This window comes from Telopea speciosissima, chromosome 3 (genome assembly GCF_018873765.1).
Source record: "Telopea speciosissima isolate NSW1024214 ecotype Mountain lineage chromosome 3, Tspe_v1, whole genome shotgun sequence".
Classification (NCBI taxonomy): domain Eukaryota; kingdom Viridiplantae; phylum Streptophyta; class Magnoliopsida; order Proteales; family Proteaceae; genus Telopea; species Telopea speciosissima.
Genome location: NC_057918.1, coordinates 71,198,888 through 71,226,302, shown reverse-complemented (window position 1 = coordinate 71,226,302; position 27,415 = coordinate 71,198,888). Strand labels below are relative to the sequence as shown.

Here is a 27,415-nt window from a genome sequence, read left to right as displayed (position 1 = left end):
CTGTGAATGTAAATAGCATTATTGAATGTTATGCCCTTTATGATTTTTTTGTTTGTCTCATGTGACCATTTCTTTCTGCCGCTTCTTATTTCTTTACTCGTCAACCCCCCTCTTTTTTCTCTTGGTTCCATTGTTGTGTTAGTCAATATAACATCTTTTGTATTTTTCAATTCGAAACCCAGATGTGAATTAATGAAAGAACCCAAGTTCTGATCATCATTTCAGACCCAATAAGTTCTTCAATCTTAAAATAGCTTTCCGTTTTGGAAGTATTTGAAGCCTAAGTAATGGGAATAGGTGGTGGTGGTGGCCTGAGTGTTTTGACTAATTTTTAATCAATTATACTCAAATCAAGCACCATTGCTTTAGAGATTTGGAAATGGCAATTGCTGATTTGAAGATTTATATAGAACAAATAACCCTGCTAAGCTATGCTACAGGACAAAGATTCTAAAAGAACCACCCACTTTAACCCAGAATAAAGGTGTACTTGCATTGGTTCGATTTGTTTTTTTTTTTTTTTAAAGTACATTGAATGTTAATCTGAAGATTTAAGCTTAGCTCTCTGATTAAGGCTGAAATTAGTGGAAGTAACACAAGTTGAAAACAGAGACTGATAGAAAATTCTGGTTCCCCAATGCTTCAATTATCTTGGAGATACGACGATCGTTTCTGATTTTGGTTAAAGATCCTATAAGAACCACACACTAAAATCATTGTGTATATGCTATTATTTTGTTTATTAGGTGGTGAATGTCTGTTACATAGTGAATATATGCCCGTATTTTTGCTTATAGAGTGGCTGTATTAAACACGTATTAAATGTGTATCGTATTATTGCCATATGTGTTTTATTACGCTGGATTTTTTAAAAGTATTACTGCCGTCTAGTCCGTTTAATTGCTGTACGTATCTGTTCCTGTTCAATTGCCGTTCCCGAACTTACTAACTAAGGTTCAATCCAGTGTGTCACATTGCACATCTAGAAGCACCACTTAACATTACCTAGGTGAGAAAAGAAAAGAGAAAATGTAATATAAAAACTGACACAATAATTGCTTTATGTGTCTCTCTCCCTCCCCTCAAATTCAAATTTTTGTTGAGTTATTTTTCTTGGCTTCCAAACATAATTCCGGTACCGGATTGCAAACTTGAACCGGAAAAGATTCTGGTCGAACCGAAATGACCCAACACGACCAATCAAAGTAACTCGTTCGTTATGAACTCTCCTTCTCACCTCTCAGGCTCACAGCGGAAGCTCAGTATCTCGAAGAAGCTACGGCAATGGCAGAAACCCCAGAAATTCCACGTGCTGAAACGGGTAACGCCGGCGTTCCTGAAAATGAACCCCAATTATACGAATCTTCAAGAAGAGATCCAGTTGCGGAATTCGATCCGAACAAGATGCGAAGAACGAAACCAGGAATCAAGCGTCTGATTTTGATCCTATCAGTCCTCTTCTCCTTCTTCTTAGGTATCACTTTACTCTTCTCTATCTGATTTACTACGGTTCTTTGATTTCTCTTTTCTAGTGTTCAAAACTATGGTTTGATGATCTCGTATATTCTTTCTTTGTAGGGTTGCCATTTTTGCTGAAATCTGTCGAGATATATCGAGCACCTCTCCCCTTTCGTGCCATTGATTCCTTATTAAACAGAATTGAGTCGAACCCAGTAGTTCTTCCTTGCCGCTTCCAGGCAGTGTTCGTAAGTTCTGACGGCGAGAAAATTAGTGACTCTCGAGCAGAAAAACTTGAAATTCTGATTTTAGAACGAATAACGAAGTTGACGGGTAGTGATCCAGTTTGTGGCAGTTGTGGAAATAATTATACTGTTTCAGTAACTATGGAGTCGGGTAAAGATTGCATTCGTAATCGAAATGCTGGAAATGGGTGTTTATGGCCTTGTGGGGAGATTGATTTTTCTGCTTTTGGCGCTAATTTAAAGGACGATGATGTTGTTGATGAACTTCTGGATTCCGCTTTGCGGGGTAACATGGACTGTGCGGATACTGGTGGAAAGGTTTATACTGTTGTGATGATAAATAGAGATGAAGAGGCTAGAGTTGTGGTGGGGAAACATCGACATGCTTGGGTACTAGGTAAAGTCGAGGAGATTGAAGCAGTGTCAATGATCACGGATATTTTCGTCAAGTTCTTTATTAATGGTGGGAAGAAAGATGGGTCCATTCAACCAGAATTCATGCCGGTTGGTGCTGATGGAAGGGTTGTTCTGTCCTTTAGCCTTTTGAATGCTGATCCACATGATTGGATTTATGACTGGTGAGAAGGTTTGATTATCTCATTCAGTATTAAAAAAAAAAAACTGTCTGCTAGAAACTTTTTGACATTACAATTTGGATGTATTTCTTTGTAGGGAAAATTTATGATATGAAACCTTTTTACATTACAACTTGGATGTATTTCGTTGTAGGGAAAATTTATTATATGAAACCCAAAACGTTGCTTTGTGAAGAGTATACAACTTGCTTCTTTTTGTCTTCTCTCTGTAATTTTATTTCTGAAGTTAGGTAGCTTTAGACTATCAAAAGCTCTTTCATATAACATCAATCCTAAAATTCCATGTTTTCCAGCTTTCATCATTACCATGCTCAGGGCAATCTCATAAGATAGACCAAACTAGTAGAGAAAGAAAGAGATATCCGAATAGTGCTTGCAACTAGAGAGGAAAGAGGAAGGAGAAAGAGAGATTTGAGGAGCAATTTAGGATAGATAGAAAGTAGGATCATTGATTGAGATTTGGAGATTCAGGATAGATAGAAAAGAAAGTAAAGCTGTTCTTTAGATGTGGTGGGAAGGCAGAGAGGTTTTTTAATAAGGATTTAGTATTGATGGGAAGAAGGTATGTGCAAAGGGGAAGAGATTTTAGGAGTTTTTTTTTGGTGGGGGGGGGGGGGGAATGAAAGTGATATATGATGTGGATTTTCTAATAAGAAAAGATCTCATGACAAGCAACAACTTAATACAATATTTTTATTTCATATCTTAATTTAATTTTAAAAACGAAGAGTCCCGAAAATTACGTTAGAAGGATGGGTTGCAGGTTGGCATGGGACGAAACCAACTTCTTTGGCAAACTAAAGATGTGCCATATTCAACAGTCCTTGGTACCCAGAAAAAAGGTACCTTTCAAAGAAGGCTCACATTTTGCATGAATGTCTTTGCCTCATCCTGGTGGGTTTCTATCTGCTCCCCTGCAATCAACTGTGGAGGAACAGATTAACATAAAAGATAAGTCATGGATATTGTGATGAGTAATTATGATGATATCTCAAAACTCAAATGGTTCTCTCTTGACATATTAAATCTTAGATGCTGAGAGAATGATGTCTAAACACATTACCCCTGTGGGAAAAAAAGAAATAAAGAAAACAAAAGGTTAAGATATTTTCAGGCAATTTGTCTTGCTTAACATTTAGGTTTAAGAAAGGATGCTTGTAAGAATATTGGGAAGAATTCACTCTACTGGAAGCTTTGAGTATTCATCTCAGCTCAACTAAATCAGTCTCACCTAATGGGACTGTTACAGGAATCCTGTTTCACCCAGTCAACTCTATTCAGAGCTTTGGGTATTTGCAGTAAATCCTACTTTTTATCTTGGTGGTTAGATCTGATCCATATTTAAAATTATTAAAGACCTGATAGAACATTTAAATACTCAGTGTTATTTTCTGTTTCTTCTTTGCCAATTTTTTTTTTCAATATACCTACAGGGATTTTCAAAGTATAGATGAGATTATGTTGGCACCTGTGGTGGAGGCGTTGGCTCCTATTGCAAAAATAAGTGTGGAAAGTCAGGTAATAGATAATCTTACCTTATTCCTGTACTTGGTATTTGGTCGAGTTCTTCAGATTTGCTTATATTTTCTGCAATGTGAAGCTTTTGTTAAATTGTTCTTTCCTGTGGACAGGTTTTATATCACACTCCAAAGTCCTCATTTGCTCAGTGGGATGAGAAGTTGGCCAGCTACATCTGTACAACCAAAGACCTCCCCTTCTTTGTATGTTTCGTATACTTGTTTATGTAATCCACTGCTACCTTGCATTTTTTTTTTTGGGGGGGGGGGGAGTTGGTGTTCAGTTACAATCCTGGATTTTACTCCATCTCTCCTCATATAATTAGGTTTTATAAATGGATGATCAGTTATACCGGAACTATGTTTTGGAGCACTTTTTAACTCCTCTTTTAGGAGTTATTCTTTAAAAGTGGGGAAATACTAGGAGAAGTTGTTGGTGTGCATAGTAGAGTTTTAGACCACTGTCCGTGTTTAGATACCAGTGCAACTATCTTTCCAGTATCATCTTTTTGGGTTCAATAGTATGTCTTTTGAGAATTGTCGAAATATCCGTAACTGGTTATGATGTGCTCTCCTCCACATATTGGAGGTTTACTTCTCAATCTGTGTATTTACACAATGCAACTCTCTCTCTCTCTCTCTCTAGCACATGTGTGTGTCCACGTGTTTCTCTACCTCTCTGAGCCTGCACAAGTCAGTAAATTTAAATGCTTTTGCCATATTATTTGCATCCACACCACATTTTTGAGTACATATGGAATTCTGTATTTTCCAAAGATTCAGAAAATTTTGCATATTTCATTCCTTAGTGTGTATATATATATATTTAAGGTTAGGCCATATTGTTCACAAACTCGTCTTTTTATTTCAAATTCTTTTTTTTTTTTTTTTTTCATTTTAACTCTATTTCTATTTAAAAATCAATATAAATAATGTATAGAAATATACATGTTTTATATAGGGGAGAAGAACTCATTCTCGTGTCCAGTGGTTGATCCTCATTGTGCTACATGGAATGATGTTGTAGCCATAGTTTGAAATTTCGTCTCTTCTCGCCATTTCGGGCTGGTCGAAATTTCCGGAATATTCTGAAATTTCGGCGAAATATGGTATTTTTTCTGTCATAATTTGGCACTCCATCTTGGTGGGTTTTTGGCCATATAAAGGCCTAATACTTCATGTACACCCTTATTTAAGCTAAATAAACACATTTAAACCTTCATATTGCAAAAAAATAAACTCAAAGTGGTGTTTTCTGTTTGCACCCTTAATTGACAGTATACGGATGGATCCTGATGTATAAATAGTTAAATACACACATAGTTCGAAATTTTGTTTCGTCTCGCCATTTCGGGCTGGTCAAAATTTCTGAAATTTCGGCGAAATATGGTATTGTTTCTGCCATATTTTGGCACTCTATCTCGGTGGGTGTTTGGCCATATTAAGGCCTGATACTTCATGTACACCCTTATTTAAGCCAAATAAACACATTTAAACCTTCATATTGCAAACAAATGAACTCAAAGTGGTGTGTTGGGTTTGCACCCTTGATTGACAGTATATGGTTGGACCCTGATGTATAAATTGTTAAATACACATTGTTTAAGTAATATACCGAAATTTGAACATTTTTCATTTCGGAAGCCCATCTCGTCTTGGTAGTGTCGAGATTTCCGAAATATGCCGATATATCGGCAATACATCGTGAAATTTTTAACCAGGGTTGTAGCATTTCTGACCGTTGAATAAATAGTATATGGTCCGGATTAGCCACGTGTCAAATTTCATAGCATAACTCAATCAAATACCCTCCTTTGTATTAACATGCATCCCCATGGATATCCATGCACAGCCTACAGTACTCCGAACCCTACAGTGCAATCTTCCATAGTTCTGAATTTTCGAAGCTCTATTTTGTCACTTGGCAAACTCTGTCTGTGCTGAAATTTTACATAAAAGCAGGGGACCATGGGGTCTATGCCTTTCCACACAATTTGGGGCAATCTGATCTGCCACATGGTAGATATTTGGGTCACCTTGATAAGCTTGTCAAAGCTACCCTTCTGAAGAGTTTTACCCGTTATTTTATATGCCGAAGTTTTTATTGTACTTTTCAATGATCATACCAAGATATGCTTGTACTGCATTGTGTTTTTCCAATACCCAAATCTACCATCATTGATCTTGTTAAAGAAAAGGGCGTACCCACTACCCAGTGCACAAGGCTCCCGCCACTGTAGGGTCTGGGGAGGGTCATAATGTACGCAGCTTTACCCCCGTTTCGTGGAGAGGCTGTTTCCAGAGACTCGAACCCGTGACCACTTGGTCACAACTCACAATGGAGCAACCTTACCGTTGCACCAAGGTCCATCATTGATCTTGTTTCTACAAATATTTAAGAATAAAACCCCTGTTATCGATTCACCATGTAAATTCGAGTTAGCTACCATTGCAAACAAATTAGTTAGAAGAACTTCAAAGTCCAAATTTATTTGAAGCAAAATTAAGTTTAATGGTCCAACAAGGGGTTACTTCAAACTTCAGGTGGTTTTTGCATTTGCCTTCATTTCTTCAACTTCTTGAGCTTCACAAATATCATATTTATGGTCATTACACTGATAATTAGAAACTCCAATACCCAATGAATAAAGCATCTGTCTACGTTATATTCTCGCATGAAATTCTATTTCTCTATTTGTTTCTTAAGCTTTCCATAAAGCAAAATTTCTACCATTTGTCGAAAATACCCATATGACCTATCCATAAAGAGCAACTTGTGGAACTCTGGAACCTGCAGAGTCTGTTAGAAACCTTTTTCTGCATTATCCTTTTTGCATGTGCAATTTAGGTTTACTTCATGTTGGCGTTTAGGATCACTAGTGTTTCTTATAATGTTTATGTTGATTTTTATATTTTGCTTGTTTTATGCTGGTCAATTCTCCCTTTGACTTGATCTTCTTCCACTGTTTTTTGGCTTTGACTATGCTCTGTGAAGTCTTCCTGATAAAATCAAGAAGATTTTTTTTATATGTAAATCAAGAAAAAGTTCAATAAATTGAAAAGGAAGAACCATCTAGCTAGGTAACTCTTTTAAGATAATCTTAAGACATCATATTTTAACTTTTATCGTGTCACATAAAGTTGATGATCCTTAGTTGGGATATATTTCTTAAAGCACCTCAAAAGCTCCTCTTCTGCAACTTTATTTGTGAGACCTCTCTTTGTGATACTAAGGACATTAAATGAGCTAATCTTTTCCTTGTGGGTGGCTTGCTTTAATATCACCTGAATGTGGTACTGCTATATGTCTCTGTGATGGCATGCTTCTTGACCCATAAATTATATCATCACCTTATATCTGTTTTTCCTTGAATTCTAGTTCTTTCGCTATTCCTTCTTGAAACGTTTTGGATGTGCTCATACTAACACTATTTGAGGAATTTAATAGGTAAATTCAAATGAATGGCACTTGGATACTTCAATAGCTGCTGGTGGGCGGTCAAAAGTTCTGCAATTTGTGGTGTATATTTTTCACTCATTATCTTGTATCTCAAGTTTTTTTTATTTAAGTATTTTTCCATTGTTAGAATCCCCGCTATTGCAAGTTAAAATGTGTTATTGAATTTATCAAATCGCCAGGTGGCTCTTTAAGGTTAAAAAATATGTCTTTCTTCTTAAATGTTCATGTATTTTGCAATGTGCAACAAAGGCAAAAAATGTACTCCACTCCAGGAGCTGTGATACTAAAGCATATGTGAACTGTAGAGTTTGGGCAACCTCAATTTTCACTCTTGCTTATCATTTTGGGTAGTTTTTCTCTGGAATGGCTATATTTGTTACTTAATCTCAACTTCCTCTGACCGGGTTTGCATTCTTGATAGGATCATCATCGAAGAGCAACAATGGAGGATTTCTTTTCTTTTGCATGAAAACTCTCTTGTAGGTTAGGCTCCTAGATAACAAGAACGTAGTGTATCACTTCCTTTCTTCCAGCATAATAACAAGTAGAAAAATAGACTTCTCTGAAGAATGTAAATTGTGCAACAACATATACAAGCATACCAACAGTACCAGTTCTATAACTTCCATTCAGTTTCCGCTTTTCCTTTCCTCAGTTAAGTGGGTCATGTTTCTGCGCTTTTGACAATTCTGACTGGAAGAAATAATACCCTCTAGTGGGTTGGGAATATTTGTATTTCTTTCTTTTGCCAGAAGTAGTCTTGTCATTTTTTAACCTTTTTCTACCTTATTATTCTGTTTCCTTTCCTCTAATCATTTCAATCATAGTGCTTCTAGTTATAGATTTGAAAGGCATCATTGATGTTGAAGTGCTGGCTTTATTTTGACTTTCTAAATTGCACTCTTCTCTGTATGGCTCTGCAATTGGGTATTAAACTTTGTTCTCTTTTATGTTAGGGGTTTTGAGTTCAATTGGTTGATTTGGATTCTTATTTGTGGTGAGTTTTGTTTTTCTCCCCATTTTTTTTTTATTCTGTTTATTACTCCTGTCTTTTCTGCTCCTCTCTTCTATCTTCTAAGAAACTAAGGAGAAATAGGTTCACTTTACTATCTCAATTGGCTCAAGGGAAATGGCTGCTATCACAACCCCAATCCAGGCTACGGAAGTTGTGTTCTTATACAGCATGGAAATTCAATCATCCAAGCCTTTCAAGCCTCAAAGACGCAGAAAATAATTTTTGCTCCAAACTTTCAGTTAACATGCCAGGGATCTGAACTTGACCAAAAAGATTTCTCTAGGCCTTGTCAGAACTTTTTTTTCTTTGTATATTTTTCTAGGGAGGAAGAAGATTTGCTGATATATTGTCTGTCTCCTACTCCTGATAGCAGAAACCTCTAGAAGTATACTTGAACATCACTTGTACCATAGAATCCACACACTACCATTAATTCCTTTGAATAGTGGTTTCTGTACACTATTGTACTTGGAGAAGGGGAAGCTTTGAGCTTGGTTTCAAGAAAGGCTTAGCATGCACTATAAATCCCTTGCGACCATGAACAGAAAGTGAATCCTCAAAATTTAGAAGCTGGGTTCCAGTTCACTCTAATGTACCTTGAAGAAGAAAAATAAAAGAAACGGGAGTAATTAAGAAGGGAGACATCATAATTACTGGGAAAAAGGTATTAAATGTTTGAGCTTATCAGATTAAACTATGCACATCGACATTCTAATTATGCTGAAGATCTTTCAAGATTCTATTCTTGGTGTAAGAAAATCCATTGGCAATCTGATCAGTTGATCTTTATCTTTCTAAAGGGTTATTGAAACCCATTTGAGAAAGAAACTACTATTTCGGAGTACCAATTTGGTTTTATGCTAGGAAGATCCACAATGGTAGCTATTTTCTTACTTGCAAGACTAATGGAAAGATTGAGAGAGGGCAAGAAGGATCTCCATATGGTTTTAATTGACCTGGAAAAAGCATACGACAGAGTCCCTAGAGAGTTAATTTGGCATAATGCATATGCTTGAGAAGAGAAGGGTTTCAAGTAAATACATGGGTATTATTAAAGATATGTATGATGGGGTGGACCTTGGCGCAACGGGAAGGTTGCTCCATTGTCGCGACGTGGGGGTAAGGTGTGTACATTATGACCCTCCCCAAACCCTGCAGTGGCGGGAGCCTCGTGCACTGAGTACGCCCTTTATGATGGTGTGGTGACTAGTGTAAGTCCTATAGGGAGTCAAGGTAGTGAATTCCCAATTACAGTTGGGTTACAGCCATAGTACTATATCTCGCGATATATCGGTATCTCGGGCCTACCGAGATATCCGAAATATCCGAGATATCGCGAAATATTCCCGAAATATTGCATTTTTTCTCGCAATATTTCGGGGTCCATCTCGGGGGTATTTGGCCATATTTAGGCCTGAAACTTCATGGACAGCCTTATTTAAGCTTAATAAACACATTTAAACCATAAAATTGTAAAAATGTGAATTCAAATTGGTGTTTTGGGCTTGCACCCTTGATTGACATACGGTCGCCGACCTTAATGTATAAATAGTTAAATACACATAGATTAATGAAATCACAACTTAAGTTACAAATTACAAGTGCTAAACTGCTAATAGTAGTTCTTTGTGCCTCCCTGGATCAATCCCACTCATGCCTCGCCGAGTCGACGTCCATTGCTCTGTTTGAATGACATATGTGGACCACGGTATAGAATCGGAGAAGAAACGAGTGTAGTCATCCACAAGTGTCACGTAAATGGAATCATCAACGATCAGTAGGTAACCTATCCTAGGATATAAACTAGGGTTACCAATCGATCCAATCGCGTGAAGAAGATGATCCACCGCGGATATGATGTTGGCGCCAAAAGAGGCGATGGCATTGGTGCATGTATGGCGGGTGAGGTTGGTATCTAGGTCCGCTAGGGTATGCAAAGATGTTATCTACAAAAGATGATCCAAGATGTCCCCTGGGACTGGGACTGTAGTCATAGTCCCCTACCCCACTAAACCGCCATATGATGATGATCCATATCCATATCCACCGTAAGGTTGTGATGCACCATAATCCGATGCCAATGGAGTGGCATGTGCGTCAAAAGATGGGGCACGCCAATGTCCAATCGGTCCTCCCTCCCTATCACCCATACTCAAACCACCAACAGAGCTAGATAGGTTATCAATGTCCATTTGATCGGTTGCAATCAGTGTTTGTCGACCCTACGCTTCTGTTGTATGTATGTAGGGGCCTCTCGAGGGGGGTGCGGGGCACGTGCTCGTGGTCCGTATCTCGTGTGGCATGATCAAACTGTGTCTCTCCAGTGAATCGGAGCGGGTCTACAGCGCCGAATCCGGGCCTCCTGGCCTACCACATAACGCCTCGCATGCCGTCATATTCTTCACCAAAGATCACCACCACCAACATCACCACCACCAAAGATCACCATCACCACCACCAAGATCACCATCATCACCATCATCATCATTCGAGGACTTAGACCACTTCATCATCGCAACATTGCACCCGTGGGCTGGAATGGTATGGGTGAGGCTTCCTCGCATGTATCGACCCTCGTCGCCATATACTCGTCCCACATCGACCAATCTCGAAGCTATCATGGGGTCGGGCCTACCTCCTCCTCATCCAACACTGGCTCACCTCTATCCTCACCCAATCCACAATAGGGTCCTCATGTCGAGTCGACTTGAAAGATGTCGGCTAGATCAATGGTGCCCCTCATCCCCTCATGTCCCATGCGTATGTGTTGCGATTTCAGCCTCGAGTTGTAGTGATGCACATACACCATGTCGGATAACGTTGAGACCCCAATCATTGCGCCTCTTGGAGTGGATGAGTGCAAAGGTACTCCGGTTCCTCTCACAACCAGGATGCGAGAACATGTTTGAGGCGAGGACTTTAATTGCTATTCTTCTTAAGTTTTCACCGATTCCCCATACAACACCCACCATTCAATTGCATTACAAGTTTACAACAAAAAGACATGTGTCAAATGTTGTTTCAACTTTCAACTTTCAAATTTCAATACATATGTAATTTAAAACTTAAAAGAATTACCAAGATCACCACGTGCTCGCCTTGTATCGCGACCTCGGTTCCAAAACTTCCCAATGCATCCCTAAATACCTTGATCTATACCCATGTGGAAAATTAGTAAGTACTTCTTCACTACTTATTTGAAAGCATCAATAAGTTGAGTTTCCAAATGAACTCACTTCATTGTTGCAAATTGCTTGTAGCGCACCATCGGCTCCAACTTCTTCACTACTTGTTTCACATCAATAAGTTGAGTTTCCAACCCAAGCCTATTGTTATATTGATACTTAGGGTTGAAGTAGTATCTTGAAATATGACATATAGAATAGAGGTATTGTCAAATGCATAGGTAATTAGTAAATAATAATACTATGAATTAGTAAACATAAAACAAATTTACTCACCAGCCTTATGCGGTGGATGCATAAGTTGATTCTCCCAATGAGCATTTATGATATCTAAGAAGTGTTTGCTCATGAGGACCCACACTATAGACACTATCTTTCATCAAGTCTATTGCAGCATATAGGACTGGCATGGTTGGGCCCTTCAGAGCGGAGTCAGCAACATGTAGAACTTGAATTACTGGCTCTAAAACTTTCACCACTTTGCTTAGTTTGGTCCAGAAGTCCTCAGATGACATCGTTGTTTGTGCTTCCCTCCCATTTGCAGTCTTGGAACCCTTCCATTGAAACCACTCCTCAGAAGCAAACATGCTTCTCAGCCCGGCCTTCTTTGTCTCAATGCTTTTGAGGGCAATGTAGTTGGTGGCAAATCTTGTGATGCCAGGCCTAACCAAGTCACCCCCACATTTTTCCCTCAATAGATTGAGTGCATAGGAGTGGTTGTATACAAAGTTGGTGACTTGTCTTGCACTTTCAACCACGTCTTCACCAACTTTAACTTTCCCATATCTTTTAGCATTAAGTCAATGCAATGGGCTGCACAAGGAGTCCGAAGAGCCGGTACTTATTATTGTTCATCATCTTCTCACCGCCACTAAGTTACTTCCATTGTCGTTACAATCTGGACAACATTCTCAATACCCACATCTTTTTCCACTACTTCCTTTAACAATCAGTAAATATATTTTGCATCCTTTATCTCTTTGGATGCATCCACAGATTTGAGGAACACTGTCCTCCCATCACAATAAATCATGAAATTGATGATGGACTTTCTTAGAGGCCCATCCATCCATCTCGCCATTATAGTCACCCCATATGTCTCCCACATATTCTTCATCTCACTAATGTACTCATCAATCTCACTCTTTTGTTGAGGTAGATAAACATTCATTACCTCATATGGGGTGGGGCCCTTGAATCCTGGGCCAGCCTCTGCAATGGTATCTATCATGGTATCATAATGGGGGCCTTGTGCGGTGTTCTTTGGGATGGTATGGTATAGCATCCACTTAGCTATTGATTCTTTAACCAATCCCTTCATCCCCTTCCATGCTCCTTTGATTACGGGTTGATTGCTTCCTTTCTTCTTATGCAATTTAGGATCGATGTTGATGGTGGTACTCGGTCTTGGTAGAGGTGTTGGGGTTGCCCTCACACTTTGTGATCTTTTAAAAGGATTCAAAGTTTTAGGACCTCGAGACGACTCCTCCACTACCCCCTACTCTTTGTCTCTGCTGATCATCTTGAAAACTTCCTCTACTCCTTGAAACAGTCCGCCTAAAATCCCTAGCCTCCTCTGCTTGTTTGTATGTCATCATGCACGCAATGTCATCATCGTGAGGAGGAGGAGTCATCATCATCATCATTGTATCGTCTTCCTCCTCCCATCGAACTCCTCACCGTATCCTCAAGTTGTTCTCTTATCCTTTGCTTGTCGCCTTCCTCTTCTTTCTTCCCCTCAAACTATCACCAATCTCCTGGCTACTTCAGAGGGGACCATATGGCAACCTACAACATCTTTAGATCCTCCAGTCGATGTTGTTTAAGTCTCACTGACCCACCTCCCATAAATTGCATGTGACAATAATTACATATAGATTTTCTCTTATCCCCATCAATGGGAGTACCATGTAACCATGCAATGTCACCCCTATCTGGCTGGTTGGTCTCTCTTGTTCCCTCTGTTCTCTTTGTTCCGTCCGCCCCTTTGTTGACTACTTTCCCCACCTTTTGCTTGCCCTCAGCACGTTGTCTATCACGATCCGCCATAATGATACTTGTTTATGCAATGTAAGTAACACAAATAATTAAAAAACTTAATGTAGATGCACTTCAATTGACACTTTTAGATTACTAATACGCTTGTATAGTTATTTAATATTTTTCCCCTAACCCTTATATTTTTCACAAAATTAAAACCAATTTTTATATATAATGTTAATATAAGTATTGACCTAACACAACAAAACTATGAATTAGTAAACATAATATACATGTAATGCATCTCAAAACATATAGAAATAACTTTCATATTTTTCATTATTTTTAAACTTAAAACTCATATTTTTCCTTATTTATTTCTGTTTTTTAATTTTTTATATATTTTTCTTAATTTTCGAAAATTAAAAGAATTATTTAAGAGCAGAAAAATAAATCCGACACGTGAAGCCGTAGATCGGCCATTGGTGTCTAACATATATTTAATTCATTACCATCTAAGTCATATTACCCCTAATTATTTCCTATTTTAGTTGTAGGAAAATGAATTTTTAAAACCAGAAAAAAATAAAAAAATACATATGGGAAAAAATTTCGACACCGTGAGGTCAGAGATCGGCCTCCGGTGTCTAACATATATTAATATCATCAACATCCAACAACATTTGTACAAAGTTTTTTAAAAAAATAGTTTTAGAGAAATATAATTTACCTTAAATAATGAAATTAGGCTTGGATGATGAGCTTAGATGACCCTCCGACGTCTTCCGGACAAGGAGCTTCAATGAGGCTTGGAAGGGAGGAAGAAGAGAAAAATTTCATTTTAGCGGCTCTCGTCGAAATATCGACCAAGAGCTGCGAAATATGAAATTTATAAGGATTTTGAATGTGACACTATTGTCACTTTACAATATCTCGCGATATATCGTGATATCTCGCGATATATCGTGAGTTCCACGATATATCGTCGAAATATCTCGATATATCGAGTTATTGTACTTTTTTATTTCGACCTTGTTTCGTATCTCGGTCATGTCGAGATTCACGAAATATCGCGATATATCGCCGATATTTCGCGAGATTTTATACCATGGTTACAGCAAGGATTAGCCTTCAACCCTTACTTGTTTGCGCTTATCATGGACAATTTAACCAGATACATTCAAGATGAGGTTCCTTGGTGTATGCTTTTTGTTGATGATATTATTTTGGTGGATGAGACAAAAGCATGGATTAACGTCAAGTTGGAGTTGTGGAGATCAACCTGGGAATCAAAAGGTTTTAAGATAAGTAGAACAAAGACAGAGTATATGGTAACTTTAGTTACACTAGGACGGTTAATGAGGTGGTGAAAATTGATGAGAGGGAGATTCCACAGAGAGATTATTTTAGGTATCTGGGCTCAATCATAAATAAAGAAAGTGATATAGACTATAGAGGATGATGTTGCTCATCGAATTAAAATAGGATGGATGAAGTGGAGAGACCCGTTTGGAGTGTTAGAGTCGAGGAAACGGTGCTCTACGATCAGCTCGACCATCGAGAGAGAGTGCTCGTAGATTAGCTCGACCACTGGGAGAGAGTGCTCTACGATCAGCTTACTCAAATAGGGGTGAAAGGACTTGCTTGTTGCCTCTGTTTGCTTATTCACCAATCCGGAACGTGCGGAGCCACATGTTGGATCACTCCAGTACGGCACGAATCCGTTGACACCGAGCCGGCTCCTATGCCGCTAGCTATGCCCTGCTTGGTCCCCTGGCACGGTTGAGGTTCTGTAGCGCGTCATGAACACTAGGCAAAAAAAGGTGGGCGTAAAGCATTTGTTGGTGGCTTTTCAAGTCCGCCATCAAATCCCAAGGCTCAACTCTGGACAGGCGGTGGAAACTACCAAGCTGGAGTACAAAGGGCAGAGAGAATTTCCGATGGAGCGCTATGGGGATGGTGAGAAGAGTTATGTTTTACATCCCAGAGGGGCTATAATTGGAGATTCCATTCTTTCTGGTACAGAAGTTTCTATAAAAATGGGAAATGCCCTACCTTTGAGTGCACATCTGTTTTCTTGCTGCGCATTAGCGCAACGGTGCTCTACGATCAGCTTACTCGAGTAGGGTCTCATCCCTTGCTTGCTTGTTTTGGCGTGTGCCTAACTCTCCTTTGGGTTCATCCCTTGCTTGGTTAGGTAAGAAGCACTAACGTGCATCCTTTTTCATTACGGGGGGCGCTCTTGCACGTTTTCACTGCTTGACAGTGCCTCAGGGAATTGTTTTCATGAGGCTGATTCTGAGCCGCCATCCAAGTACAAATACCTTCGTTTAAGAGAAGATGAATGGTTTATAAAAGAAAGTCTCAATTTCAGAATCTTCCGCTGCACGAATTTCTTGGGAAACGAAGCCATAGGCACATAGGTTCAGGCTAATCTCTTTTGTTTGGGCCGGTAGCTAAAAGAAAGTCCTCGACCAGTGGATATCGGACTCTTCTCTCCACGTGCAAGCAAAGGTCTTTTTCCTCCTTGGAAAGGTTGTTGATTCAGAGAATTCCAGGTGATGATGCAAGTTCCAAGCATTCCCAAAGGCATTCTCCGAATCGAGAAGTTTCTCAAAAGGTGATCGGCGTATTCCTTTAAAGCTTATAGGAAAATTTCTTCGGGCTGTCATATGATTTGCTACAATGTATGGTGTGAAATGTTGGGCAGTTAAGAAGCGTCAAATAAATAAACTTAGTGTAGCGGAGATGAGGATGTTGAGATGGATGTGTAGCGAAACTAGGATGGATAAAGTAAGGAATGACCATATTAGAGATGATTTGAGAGTAGCTCCGACACATGATAAGCTATGAGAAAGTCGTTTGAGGTGGCATGGCCATGTACAACGGAGGCCTTGGGATGCTGCAGTACAGAAAAGTGATTTGATTCAGATTGAAGGAACTAAAAGAGTCGGGGGCATAACCATAGGAGAAGTGGTGAGAAAAGACATGCATAACTTAGGACTTATATCATGCATGACTTCAAATAGAGCTGATTGGAGAGCAAGGATCCATGTAGCTGACCGCATTTAGTTGGGTAAGGCTATGTTGTTATTGGTGAGGTAGATTCCAATGTGCTCTTTTCCTAATCGCATTGTGTTACCAAGGATGCAACTGATGCGCTGCCCTATTACTGCATGCTTTGAAGCTTACACCTTGCAGTGATGAGATTTCCTTTATATGGATCACTGATTCTATCTGACTAGGGAATTTCTGGGTTGCCACTCTTGACCATATTAGTCAAATAGCTCAGGATTACACTTTTTTTTTGTAGCAAATTAATCTTCCTTTAAACATTTTTAAAGAAGGGTAGGTAAATACTTCTAATCTCCATGATCCATATTACTAGTTCATTGAGCTGAAACAACCCTCATGTTAAGTTGCTCACATGCTGGAGCTCCTGTTCCCATTTGGGCTTCCACCGCAGCTTCCTTCTCTAAATTTTTTTTCTATGTAAGAATTTATGCCTTGTTCTGTTAACAGAACAAACCTAGCTGCTTATTGAATGAACATAAGCAGTTAGTGTTCTATTTGTTTTTATGGCATCCCTCTGCAGGTAGCACATCTTGGTGTGAACCTCTTAACTAGGCTTTTCCTGGAAAGGAAAAAGGATATCATTATAACTGGTTTCTTTGGTCCTCAAAGCTGTCATTTCCTCATAAATGATTTTTTTATTTTTCCATGTATGATTCAGGGACATTGAATTGTGCATGCACTCATTATGGTACAACCTGTGACGACAATGCATGTTGATTTGGGATAAGCTCATCTGAATTCAAATCACTAAGCTGTAACCCTACCCATTGGGGTTGTTTATGACCTGGTCTGCTCTTTCTGAAATTTTGATGCGTGATTATGTACCTAGCTCATTGCCTCCCTTGATGGATCCTTATACCCCACCTGTTTGGAAGGAATTTGTTTATTTCTCATCCTGCTTAAAAAAAAATTACTTATGTTTATATTTTAAGATCCAATGCACATTTTGAAATGTATCATTGGCAATTACCACTATCAATTTTAATTGATGGTATGTAACATTATTTTTCTGTATGTCACCAGATACATACCATCTGCAAAGGAGTGCCCTCTTCTGTTACGCCTTCCAAATGGAGAGATGTCAATGACCAATGGATTTATATCTCCAGTGAGTTTTTCCATACCGAACATCTATACAACCTGTTGTAATATCTCAGTATTATGGGGATGCCTTCGTATGACTAAGCTTTAACCACAACGTGCTGTAGATGTGGGGAGGTGTTATCATCTGGAACTCCCCGAGCTGTTTAAGGGATTCAAAAAGTAAACCTCCTACTGTGCATACATTGTCTTCACAGGTTAGAAATCTGTCCATCAGCCATCACCCCACTATATTATCTATTTATGAAAACATTGGCTAGGTTCAAAGTTGAAAGCTTATAGTTCATTCTCTTAGTTGTATAGTATTCTTTCAGAATAGATCTTTGGTCATACTTGTATAGTTACATAAGACTCCTTCAAAATGTTGCAAATTTATTGATTAATGACTGAAATAAATCTATTTATGCTTTCATCTTTTTCTCTATCCTGGTGAGGGGGATGTTACACTCCTGGGTCTCGAAACCCTGTTTTGGGATCACTATGGGCCCACAAACAGCAACTCAGCCTTATCCCAGCTAAATGGGGTCGACTACATGGATCCTTGCCCTCCAATCAGCTCTATTCGAGGTCATACTTGATACAAGGCCTAAGCTATGCATGTCTTTCCTCACCACTTTTCCTAGGGTCATTTTAGGTTTGCCTCTGGCTTTTTAGTTCCTTCAATTTGAATCAAATCACTCCTCTGTACTGGAGCATCCAAAGGCCTCCGTTGAACATAGTTATGCAGTTTTGCGACCTCAAACATCGTAGCTTATCATGTATCAGAGCTACTCCCAAGTCAGCTTTAATATGATCATTCCTTACTTATGCTTCTTGATTTGTCACTCATCCATCTCAACATCTTCATCTTCGCTACACTGAGTTTATCTATATGATGCATCTTAACTGCCCAACATCCCGCACCATATTCTGCCCACAAGAATACTAGATAGCTCAAACCAGGAGTTCAGTGGCAAAACTGTAAATAAGTAGAAGTTCTGGAAAGAGAAGAGTACAGGATCAATGGGTGAGGAAAGGGAAACCAGCAATCGAACCAAGAAGAGTGAGAAAAAAGGGGGGGGGGGGAGAGAGAGAAACCCACGGCCAGCTCTTGGCAGCAACCCAATCAAAATTTCTTTCCAAGATTCATCACCATCCATCGTAAGGTTACAAAAAAAGGGCGTACCCAGTGCACAAGGCTCCCACCACTGCGGGGTCTGGGGAGGGTCATAATGTATGCAGCCTTACCTCTGCTTTCGCAAAGAGACTGTTTCCAGACTTGAATCCGTGACCTCTTGCTCACAATGGAGCAACCTTTACCGTTGCACCAAGGCCGGCCTTCCATAAGGTTACAAGCATATATAAATAAAAGAAATTGTACCAAAACAAGGAAACTTGAAACAACTCCTACATAATCTAATAGTTAGCCCAAAATAAAAGATTACATAATATCCCTAAATATCCTACTGAACCAACAACCTGTTTTGGAATCTGTTCCTTGTGGTCTAGGAATCCCAATGGGTCAAACCAGTCCAGTGAAGTATCTGCAACAGGGGCGACTTTGTTTCCATGGATGGAGCATTTTTTTTTTTATAGGTAAAGGGGGAGGGAAGATGTGAGCCAGGAGGCTTGAACCCAAGAACTCCTGGTAGCAATGGGCTTTACGCACCACAAGCTACCAAGTGCGCTATGCACTTGTTTAAATAAGGATGGATTACCTGGGCTCATGTTGACAGCATACCTTATTGCCTTCTGGTGGTGTATCTGAAAACAGAAAAATATTTGTGGATTTTTGAGAAATGGGAACAGGGCCAATCAGATGTCCTTAGAAGGATGAAGTGATTAATTTCTTGTTCGATGTCAACAATACTAAAGTTTTCCTGTCCAAACCCCAAAAACCCTGAATTTCCTTCTTGGACTTTGATTTGCTAATAATGACTCCTAATGACCCATCCTGATACAACTTGGAGAAGGAAAAGAAGCCAACAGACTTATACTACTAGGACTAAACTCCCAACATGACTCAAAACAGAAACTTATCAAAAATGGTAAAAACTGTACCTGCTACCTACTATTTAAATAGTAGTTTGCAACTTACCATGAATAGATTTTATAGTAAATCTTGGTTCACTAAAAACAAGATTAGAAGGTGACATAGAGGATGATGTTTCACAGAGAATTAAAGTGGGATGGTTGAAATGGAGAGGTGCGTCCGGAGAGTTGTGCGACCGACATATTCCTTTAAAGCTTAAAGGAAAATTTTATAAGACTGTTGTACGACCGGCCATGATGTATGGGGCAGAATGTTGGGCAGTTAAAAAGCGTCATATTGATAAGCTTTGTGTAGCAGAGATGAGGACGTATAAGAGCGGACTTGGGAGTTGCTCCGAGTGAGTCGTTTAAGGTGGTATGGTCATATTCATCGGAGGCCTAGGGACGCTCTAGTAAGGAGGAGTGATATGATTCCAATTGAAGGAGCTAAAGAGCTCGAGGCAGACCTAAAATGACCATATGCGAAGTGGTGAGGAAGGACATGCATAGCCTAGGTCTTGTACCAAGTATGACCTCGGACAGAGCCTATTGGAGGGCAAGGATCCATGTTGCAAACCCCATTTAGCTGAGTTTCTCCTAACGTGCTGGGCTGTGCCTCTTTCCTCTTACTATCTTTCATCTTTCATTTTTCTATTTATTTCCTGCTGTTCATTTGTCTTTTTCTAATCTCTTTCCCCATCCCTCTTTTCCCATCTTTTCTTTCCCTTTTTTGGTTAGAACTCTGTTTTCCCTACTTTGTTAGGTTTGAATTCATATAGTCGACCCTATTAAGTTGGAATAAGGCTGAGTTTGTTGTTGTTGTTGTAGTTGTTGTAGTTGCTTGGCTCACTAAAAACAGTAAAATAGGAATTCATTAAGATTTATTAGTGGGAGGGAAGCAATAACATTTTGATAAGGTGCTAGCACATTATCTAAAAAAAAAGAAGGTTCTAGTGCAGTACATTGTATATCTCTTTTTCTTTCCCAGCTGATGCAGGAGCTGTTCCATGGGCCGGGCCGTACCCGTTTGAGAACCCAAACCAAGATGAACCGGGTCCCAGCCTTGTTTTGATTCAGTAGGATATTTAGGATTTATTTTATTGGGGAAATATATGTAAGCTTTTATTTTGGGTAGCTATTAGGGAAATTTCCAATTTGAGCTTTATTTAGTTTCTATTTTTATAAGTCTAAGTTTTAGGAAGAAATTAGGAGTCTTTATTTTCTGGGTTTTATAAATAGATGTGTTACCCAACAATAGAAGTAAATTTGAGAATGAAATTTGATTGAGTTGTTTATGGTGCTGGTTGGTACATAGTAATGGTCGTGTGACCTCTCTCTCCCCTCCTCTGAAATCTCTTCTTTACTTCTTCTCTCCCCTTTTTATTCCTGGTATTCTGTTATTTCTTCTTTCTTTTATGTTATTTTCTGCTACTACCGAACCAGCAAGATTGATAGAGATTGATCCATCTCTGTCATCCCTAAACCTTTCTGTCCCAAATTTGGTGTAGTACTGTAGTGGTATCTACCCTTAGGGCGACCCACAGTCTGGAATATTGGCCCCAAACCTTCCCCTGTAGTGGAGCATTCAACCTGAGATCAGATCTGATCTCTGCTCTATCACCCAGTTCTGACTTCAGAGGGTAAATTTCCTCTCGTCGCTCACTGTTTTAGATGAACTTCAGTTGCATTCAAGAAGGCTGTCCATGGTCTACCTCCCATTAAAATCTGAAGCAAAGAAGTATCGAACGAGCTCTCTACTTTGAGCTTCCGTTGGGTCTGCAACTCTTTTCCAAGGTTGAAGACAAAGTCCTTCCCCACAATTCCTTTTGTGCTTTTATTTTATTTACTCACTTTCCATAATTCTCCCTCTCTTCTCCAATAATTCTATCTTGTCCCTTACCTTAATGTTGCTTCCAAGTATGTCCTTGCACTATAAATCTAATTCCTCTTAGGTCCTATCTTCTTTACCTACCAATTTAACCCTTAAGAAATTCTGGTTATTACAAGATTGCCATTTCCCTTCTATTATTTGGACTTATGTTAATTGGGTGGGCCCATAAGCGATCCGAGTAGGGTTTTTGGACCCTGGATCCGCATCCCAGCTTACTGTACTTCTATCCTAACAGAGTCTTCATAAGTCTGAGACCTTTTTGAAGAAGCTATGCCTCAATATGTTATTCTATCCTACCAGAATCTCTATGTCTGTGAGACCTTGTTTTGAAGGAGCAATGTCTCAACATGTTATTTACAATTCAAATTTATTGGGTTTGCTCATTATCAATTTGGCTAATTGTGGAGATATTAGTTTTCTTCATTTCCTTATGTTCTTTCTGGACAGGAAATGAAAAAGAAAAAAATAATACCATAATATCCTACTGTTACAGATGAGTTTTTTCTTCATTTCTTAAGATTAATGAGTGCAAATTCTGAAACAGGATCTTCATGCAGTATCCGAGATTTTTATGGGACAGATTCGTCAACTTTTTGGTCTTAACTCAGGTAGTGTTCAGTTTGCTGGTTCAGGCATCACCAATGTTTTGGCCAGTCAAAGAGGCTTCACAGAATGGTAAGAAATCCATTCATTTGAAGTAAAGCATAGAAAGGAGAAACAGATGAAAACAAAATTAATTTACTTGTACTGCATTTACAACCTGTTCTTTTCTCATTCTATCACTTAAAAGGCCGTAACGTGACACTAGTCCTCCTTTGTGGTCCCTGTAATGCAGTGCTAATCCTGAACCAGTGAAATCCAGTGGGAGATCAGTTTGCAACAGGATTACACGAAAAAACTACAAATCTGATTTGAGAAGAAAACTAATAACAGAATACCAGTAGGTCTGATTTGGCCAATAATCAAGTCAAAGGGTCTGATTTTAGTGTAGAAGATCTCTCAAAGTGTGATCAAAATCTGATGGTCAAATTCACACTTGTGGAGTAATTCTACTTGGGACAGGACAAACTCAACAACTGCATTGGGGCTCTAAACAGAGATCAACTAAGTCTCTAATAACTGATTGAACAATAACAGAATATAGAAACAGAATCAGAAATCTAGGATTTTAGGATTTCAAATTCTAATTGAAAAGTTCAGGTTTTGAAACCGTCACAAGATTCAGAACTAATAGCAGAATAGAGAACTGAAATCAGAATTTAGAAATCAATTTTAAAACAAGAGATTTGGAGAAATTCAAGTTGAAGTAGGAAACTAGAATTCGATGGGAGATAGGATTTCTTTTTGGGTTTTTGAAACTAAAACTAAAATAGAGAAGATACAAAAGATATGATCAGGAATCACCACTTTATCTGTGGGGCTGCAATAACCACCAATACCCAACATTGGAATCACCACCAAGAGTTCCTAGCATCACCACCAGGGAACTTTCTGAATCACCACATAACCAAAGGCAACAAGCCAAATTCATTACTCAAATTCGTGTCCAAGGGTATAGCCCCTTACAAACTTAAATAGAAGACTCGAAAACATACTCAAAATAAAAAAAAGGAAAGGCCTAAACCAATCCTTAATTGATGGTAACATAAACTGACAAGGAAACTGAAATTATAAAAGAAACTGACCCAAACGGGGACTCTAACTACACTAATGAAGTAATTCTCGTATTCCTACCTTCTACCCATATATTAGTCCCATTATAGTGTCCTATTACAAAGAAAACCCATTAGACCAAAGGCCTAACATGCATAGAACCCAACCCAAGGCTTATTTTCACAAAAATAATTAAATAAGCCATCTGTGATTATCTGCATCAAGGAGGGGTGATTGTTGTCAGTCCTTACCTTTGGCTCTTTATGTACAAAGTGGCTGCCCTTGGACTTGACTGTGTGTCTTCATGCTGGCAACCCAAGCTTTTACCTCTGCACCAAGAAACAGCCCTTTTTTCTCATTTTATCGCATAAGTTGAAATATTTATTCACAGTATCATCATGTTTCCTGATTTAGAAGTTGGAGAGACTAAGGGTTCAAAGATCAGACCAGGATGGTTTGGTCTCAGGAAACACGAATCAGGATCTCATGGAACGAGGTCTCGCCGAGATCTCGGTAATATCTTGTTTTTGAAGATCCGAGACGAGGCCTATACGAAATAAAAAAAGACATCGACTCAATCAAAATTTTGTGTCTCGGTCGAGATCTCAGTTCGACGAAAACCAGACCAAACCCAGTTATAAAAGGGTCTTATCTCAACCGAGATCAGTCGAGATTTCGATAGGTTTCAGTCATCTCAGTGGGAAAAACTGTGTACTTCCAAAAATTGCTCTCTCTTCCCATTCTTTGATGGAAGTTCGCCAGATTACTCCAAGAAACTCGTGGAAACGTCGATCTACAACAAGATTCAAGTGATTTGGAGAAGATTGAAGTATTTTACATTTTTAAATTCCTAATGCTTATTTAAGTTGTTTTACATTAATTGTATGTTTTCTACTACTAAATTATTTGTAGAATAGGGGCCTATTAGAGACCTTGTATGTCGTAGCCTACCAACATAGGCTCCGAAGTCAAACTCCTATTTGGACTTTGATTTTTCAAACTCTGATAGTGTCATTATATTTAAATGGCCCAAAGTAGGTTGTATACCAAGTTTCATGACCTAATTAGGTAAAAAAAACCACCGAAACCAAGCAACGAGTTCAACCCAAAAAAATGCACCAACTCGCCGAGATCTCGGCCCAACTCAGTTTTCTGCCTGGCCGAAACCAGGTCCAAAACCGAGACCTTGAACCATGGGATCAGTATGTAATTGGATTATTCAGACATGGGATTGGCTGATCAGTCCTGGCCAGTACCAGTCTCTAAAACCATGATGGGAAACTGCATTTTTGCTACAAGAATAATTATGCTTGAAGAGCATAATGTAGCATCAAGCTTGGTGCCTTAAGATGGTTTTGTGCAACTGAATTGTAGTTTTCCCCTTCAAAGAGAAGCTGGGAGAGGAGTTCAAGTTATGGATCTATATCACCATTTAGTTGCATATCACCAAATCTGACTTATTTACACTGTTTTTTAATTTCTATATTCCTATAAATGACTCTTTGTAACTTTTAATCACATGAAGAAAGTGGAGACTTGGTTTAAACCCCGCAGTGGCCTTGCGCAACCTTTTTTAGGAAGTGGAGGCTTGGGTTTGTTAAATTGCAAACTACAAGAAGAGAAGACTGCCTTATCCCTAAGGAAGCCATTTACCAACAGCTGTATTTAGTCTATTGAAATCCATTGAAAATTTTCTTATTAATATCCTTAATTGGTTGATGCCAATATTTTTGTGCATCAAAGATCAGTGATGAATATTTTTAAGTTAATTGTGTACTAAAGCTTGCAAGAGAAATACTTTAGTTAGAAGGTTTGGTTATTCCAATAGTAATATTATTCATCCATTGACATTTGTTCTGTTCTAAGGTCCTGAAAGTTGAAGGAGTCATATGTTCTGGGTTCATGTGATATCAGCTTGAAGTTACTTCTACTGTGTTCTTAATGGTTTTCACTTTGTAGGGAATTGGATGCGTTGTCGCGGCGCCACACATGTTTTAATCTTCTCTCATGTGCCACAACCCTTGGATCTCTATCCAGATTGGTATGTTCTTCAGAATTTCTCCTCTAGGATTAAGCAATAATAACTTTAAATTCTCATTTCATGGCCGATTCTCTACTATGACAAGAATTAATAGTGCAGGTTCAATCGCTTCCGAGGATGATTATAATGGATGAAATTGGCAAACAGGTATGGTGGAGATCCGATTTTTCTTGCATTGACCACCTATATAGCTATTTCTGATGAAATTTATTGCTGCGTAAAACAACTATGCAGCAAAGCAAGTATTCATTTTTTCCAATTACCACAGTTTTAGGGCTTGCTTATATTTGTTTTTCCAATTTTTAACCCCTTATTTAACTCCCCCCCCCCCCCCCCCCTCCCTCTCTCTCTCTTAAAATATCATAAGCTGCAATAGAGCATACACCATACATTTTTGTTTCTTTTATTTAAACCAAAAATGGAGCCAGTCTATGTCAAAATCTGGCCAAGGTGTTAGGTTAGGCCTTGGAAACCAATGTGAGGGCCAAGCTGTAAAAAACAAGGTGAGTGGAGGCATTACCCATGCTGAAGGGCCTTCGGGCTTAAGCAAGACCTTGACAACTCTGCTAGAGACTTTTCGGATCTATCCTGCCTCAAACATAATAGCACAGGTAGAAGTATAAACATCTGAGTTGGCGGGTGTCGCTGTAGTCGATCATCTAGGTTGGATCATTAAATAGCCCCATTCCTCTACATGTGCCCCACATGTCCAGTGTAACTGAAACTGTAATATCAGTCATCTATGGATTGAAAAAGGGTGGGAGGGAGAGTCGCTGTCTGTCTTCACCTTAAAATGTATTTTATCAGTGTAGTTTGCACCTTTGTGTCCTTCACACTTAAAAATCCCAAACACCTTTTCTCATGGTCCATGCTCCATATTCCCCCTTCTATTGAAACGTTCTTGGATTTTTACCATCCCAAACCCCCCCCCTTTTCTTGTCTTCCAATTGTGATTATTGAAATGGCTTCTCCCTATAGTTAGATAAATTTTTGTGGATCTAAATTATATGACCTAACTTCGACCAGTAATGTCATAGCTGTCCAGTTTTGGATTTGTTATTTTGCTATGGACTTTGTTCATAGAGATATTCCAATTGTGATCTTGGTTATGGATGCTCTGCTCTTTATTTGACACTATATTTGTAATTTCCTTACTTGAAGATTTTTTAGGCTTCTACTTCACCCAAGCGCTAATAATTAGTGGTGTTTTGATTCTGTTGATGTCTGCTTGGACAGGTCAAGTATTCACTTGAGGCAGCAGGTTTGGCTCAAAGCAATTCCTCTCTTGGAATCTATGATGCTTCAGCTGGTACTTTTCTTGCTGACAAGACTTTGAATTTGTATTTTTACTGTCGCTCAAACTGCACTTTTGATTCTACTTTTCTCAGTCAAGCCAAGGTGAATCTATGGCTAATATCTTCTCTTTTCTGAGTTTAGTGTCCTCGAGGCAAGCAAGGACTCTGGCAGAGGATGCATTCTTCCACCCATCTATCATGTCTATCAGCTACTACTCTTTTGAGCATTTCTTTGCTATCTACACGGTTAGTTATGCACCTAAGACAAGTTTGTGCTGCCCAAATGTTCTTCTTTATGAACTTATTGAATATTTGAAGTAAGTTCTGGGTAGACCATAGAATGAGCAATCTACCAATTGCATCTTGATGTGTGATGCAGAGGTGGGACCACCATTGATGGATCATCCCACCTAAAAGCTTATACTGGTTATGCAACCATAAAGGTGAAACATATGCTCTCATATTCTTCTTAATGGTCAGAGATATGCTTGTTTGCATTGGGAATGTAAATTTTTGTCACATATTGCACTCCCAGCATACTCATTTAGTTCTCAAATTCTTGCCGAAAATAATAATTTCCAGTACAGTTTCAATATTCTGAAAATATTCATATAAATGTAAATAACGCACAATTTAGCTACACTGGAGTATATGAATTCAACACTATATATTAGTTGAGTGATTTCTTTCATGGGAATGCGCACGCCTACGGTTCTATATAGTGTGGGATACTTATTCTTATCCAACTATAGTGTGAGGGGTTCCCACAATGAGAGCCGAAAACAACTCATTTGTTCAAAAGAGTAAATTTTGGCCTAATTACTTTGTTAGAAGTATGTCTGGCATGGGAATTTTAAAATATAAATGCAGCTTAATGTACACATTGTATGGTG

The 27,415-nt window shown here is 38.9% G+C and overlaps 1 protein-coding gene and 1 long non-coding RNA gene across 3 annotated transcripts in view; one reads left to right on the top strand and one right to left on the bottom strand.

Annotated features, from left to right (window-relative positions):
- The first annotated feature begins 1,232 nt into the window (after positions 1-1,232).
- Positions 1,233-27,415, top strand: part of LOC122654554 (GPI transamidase component PIG-S) — a 28,196-nt gene continuing 2,013 nt past the window's right edge. The window contains exons 1-12 of one of the 2 annotated variants that reach the window (XR_006331929.1): positions 1,233-1,474; positions 1,579-2,281; positions 3,733-3,817; positions 3,931-4,020; positions 7,265-7,338; positions 17,555-17,639; positions 17,740-17,829; positions 22,078-22,208; positions 25,146-25,227; positions 25,322-25,374; positions 26,464-26,536; positions 26,665-26,749. Coding sequence is in view for 1 of the 2 variants with exons in the window: in XM_043848683.1 (XP_043704618.1) it covers positions 1,285-1,474; positions 1,579-2,281; positions 3,733-3,817; positions 3,931-4,020; positions 7,265-7,338; positions 17,555-17,639; positions 17,740-17,829; positions 22,078-22,208; positions 25,146-25,227; positions 25,327-25,374; positions 26,464-26,536; positions 26,665-26,768 (1,755 nt within the window). In the remaining variant the exon portion in view is untranslated. Of the gene's footprint in view, positions 1,475-1,578; positions 2,282-3,732; positions 3,818-3,930; positions 4,021-7,264; positions 7,339-17,554; positions 17,640-17,739; positions 17,830-22,077; positions 22,209-25,145; positions 25,228-25,321; positions 25,375-26,463; positions 26,537-26,664; positions 26,769-27,415 lie in introns of those variants that run through there. The other variant, XM_043848683.1, reaches the window with a different exon arrangement.
- On the bottom strand, positions 16,768-22,591 carry LOC122654556. The gene is made up of 3 exons (XR_006331931.1): positions 22,458-22,591; positions 19,284-19,286; positions 16,768-16,778 (listed from the first exon to the last, which is right to left on the bottom strand). It is a non-coding gene; the product is annotated as an uncharacterized LOC122654556 (long non-coding RNA).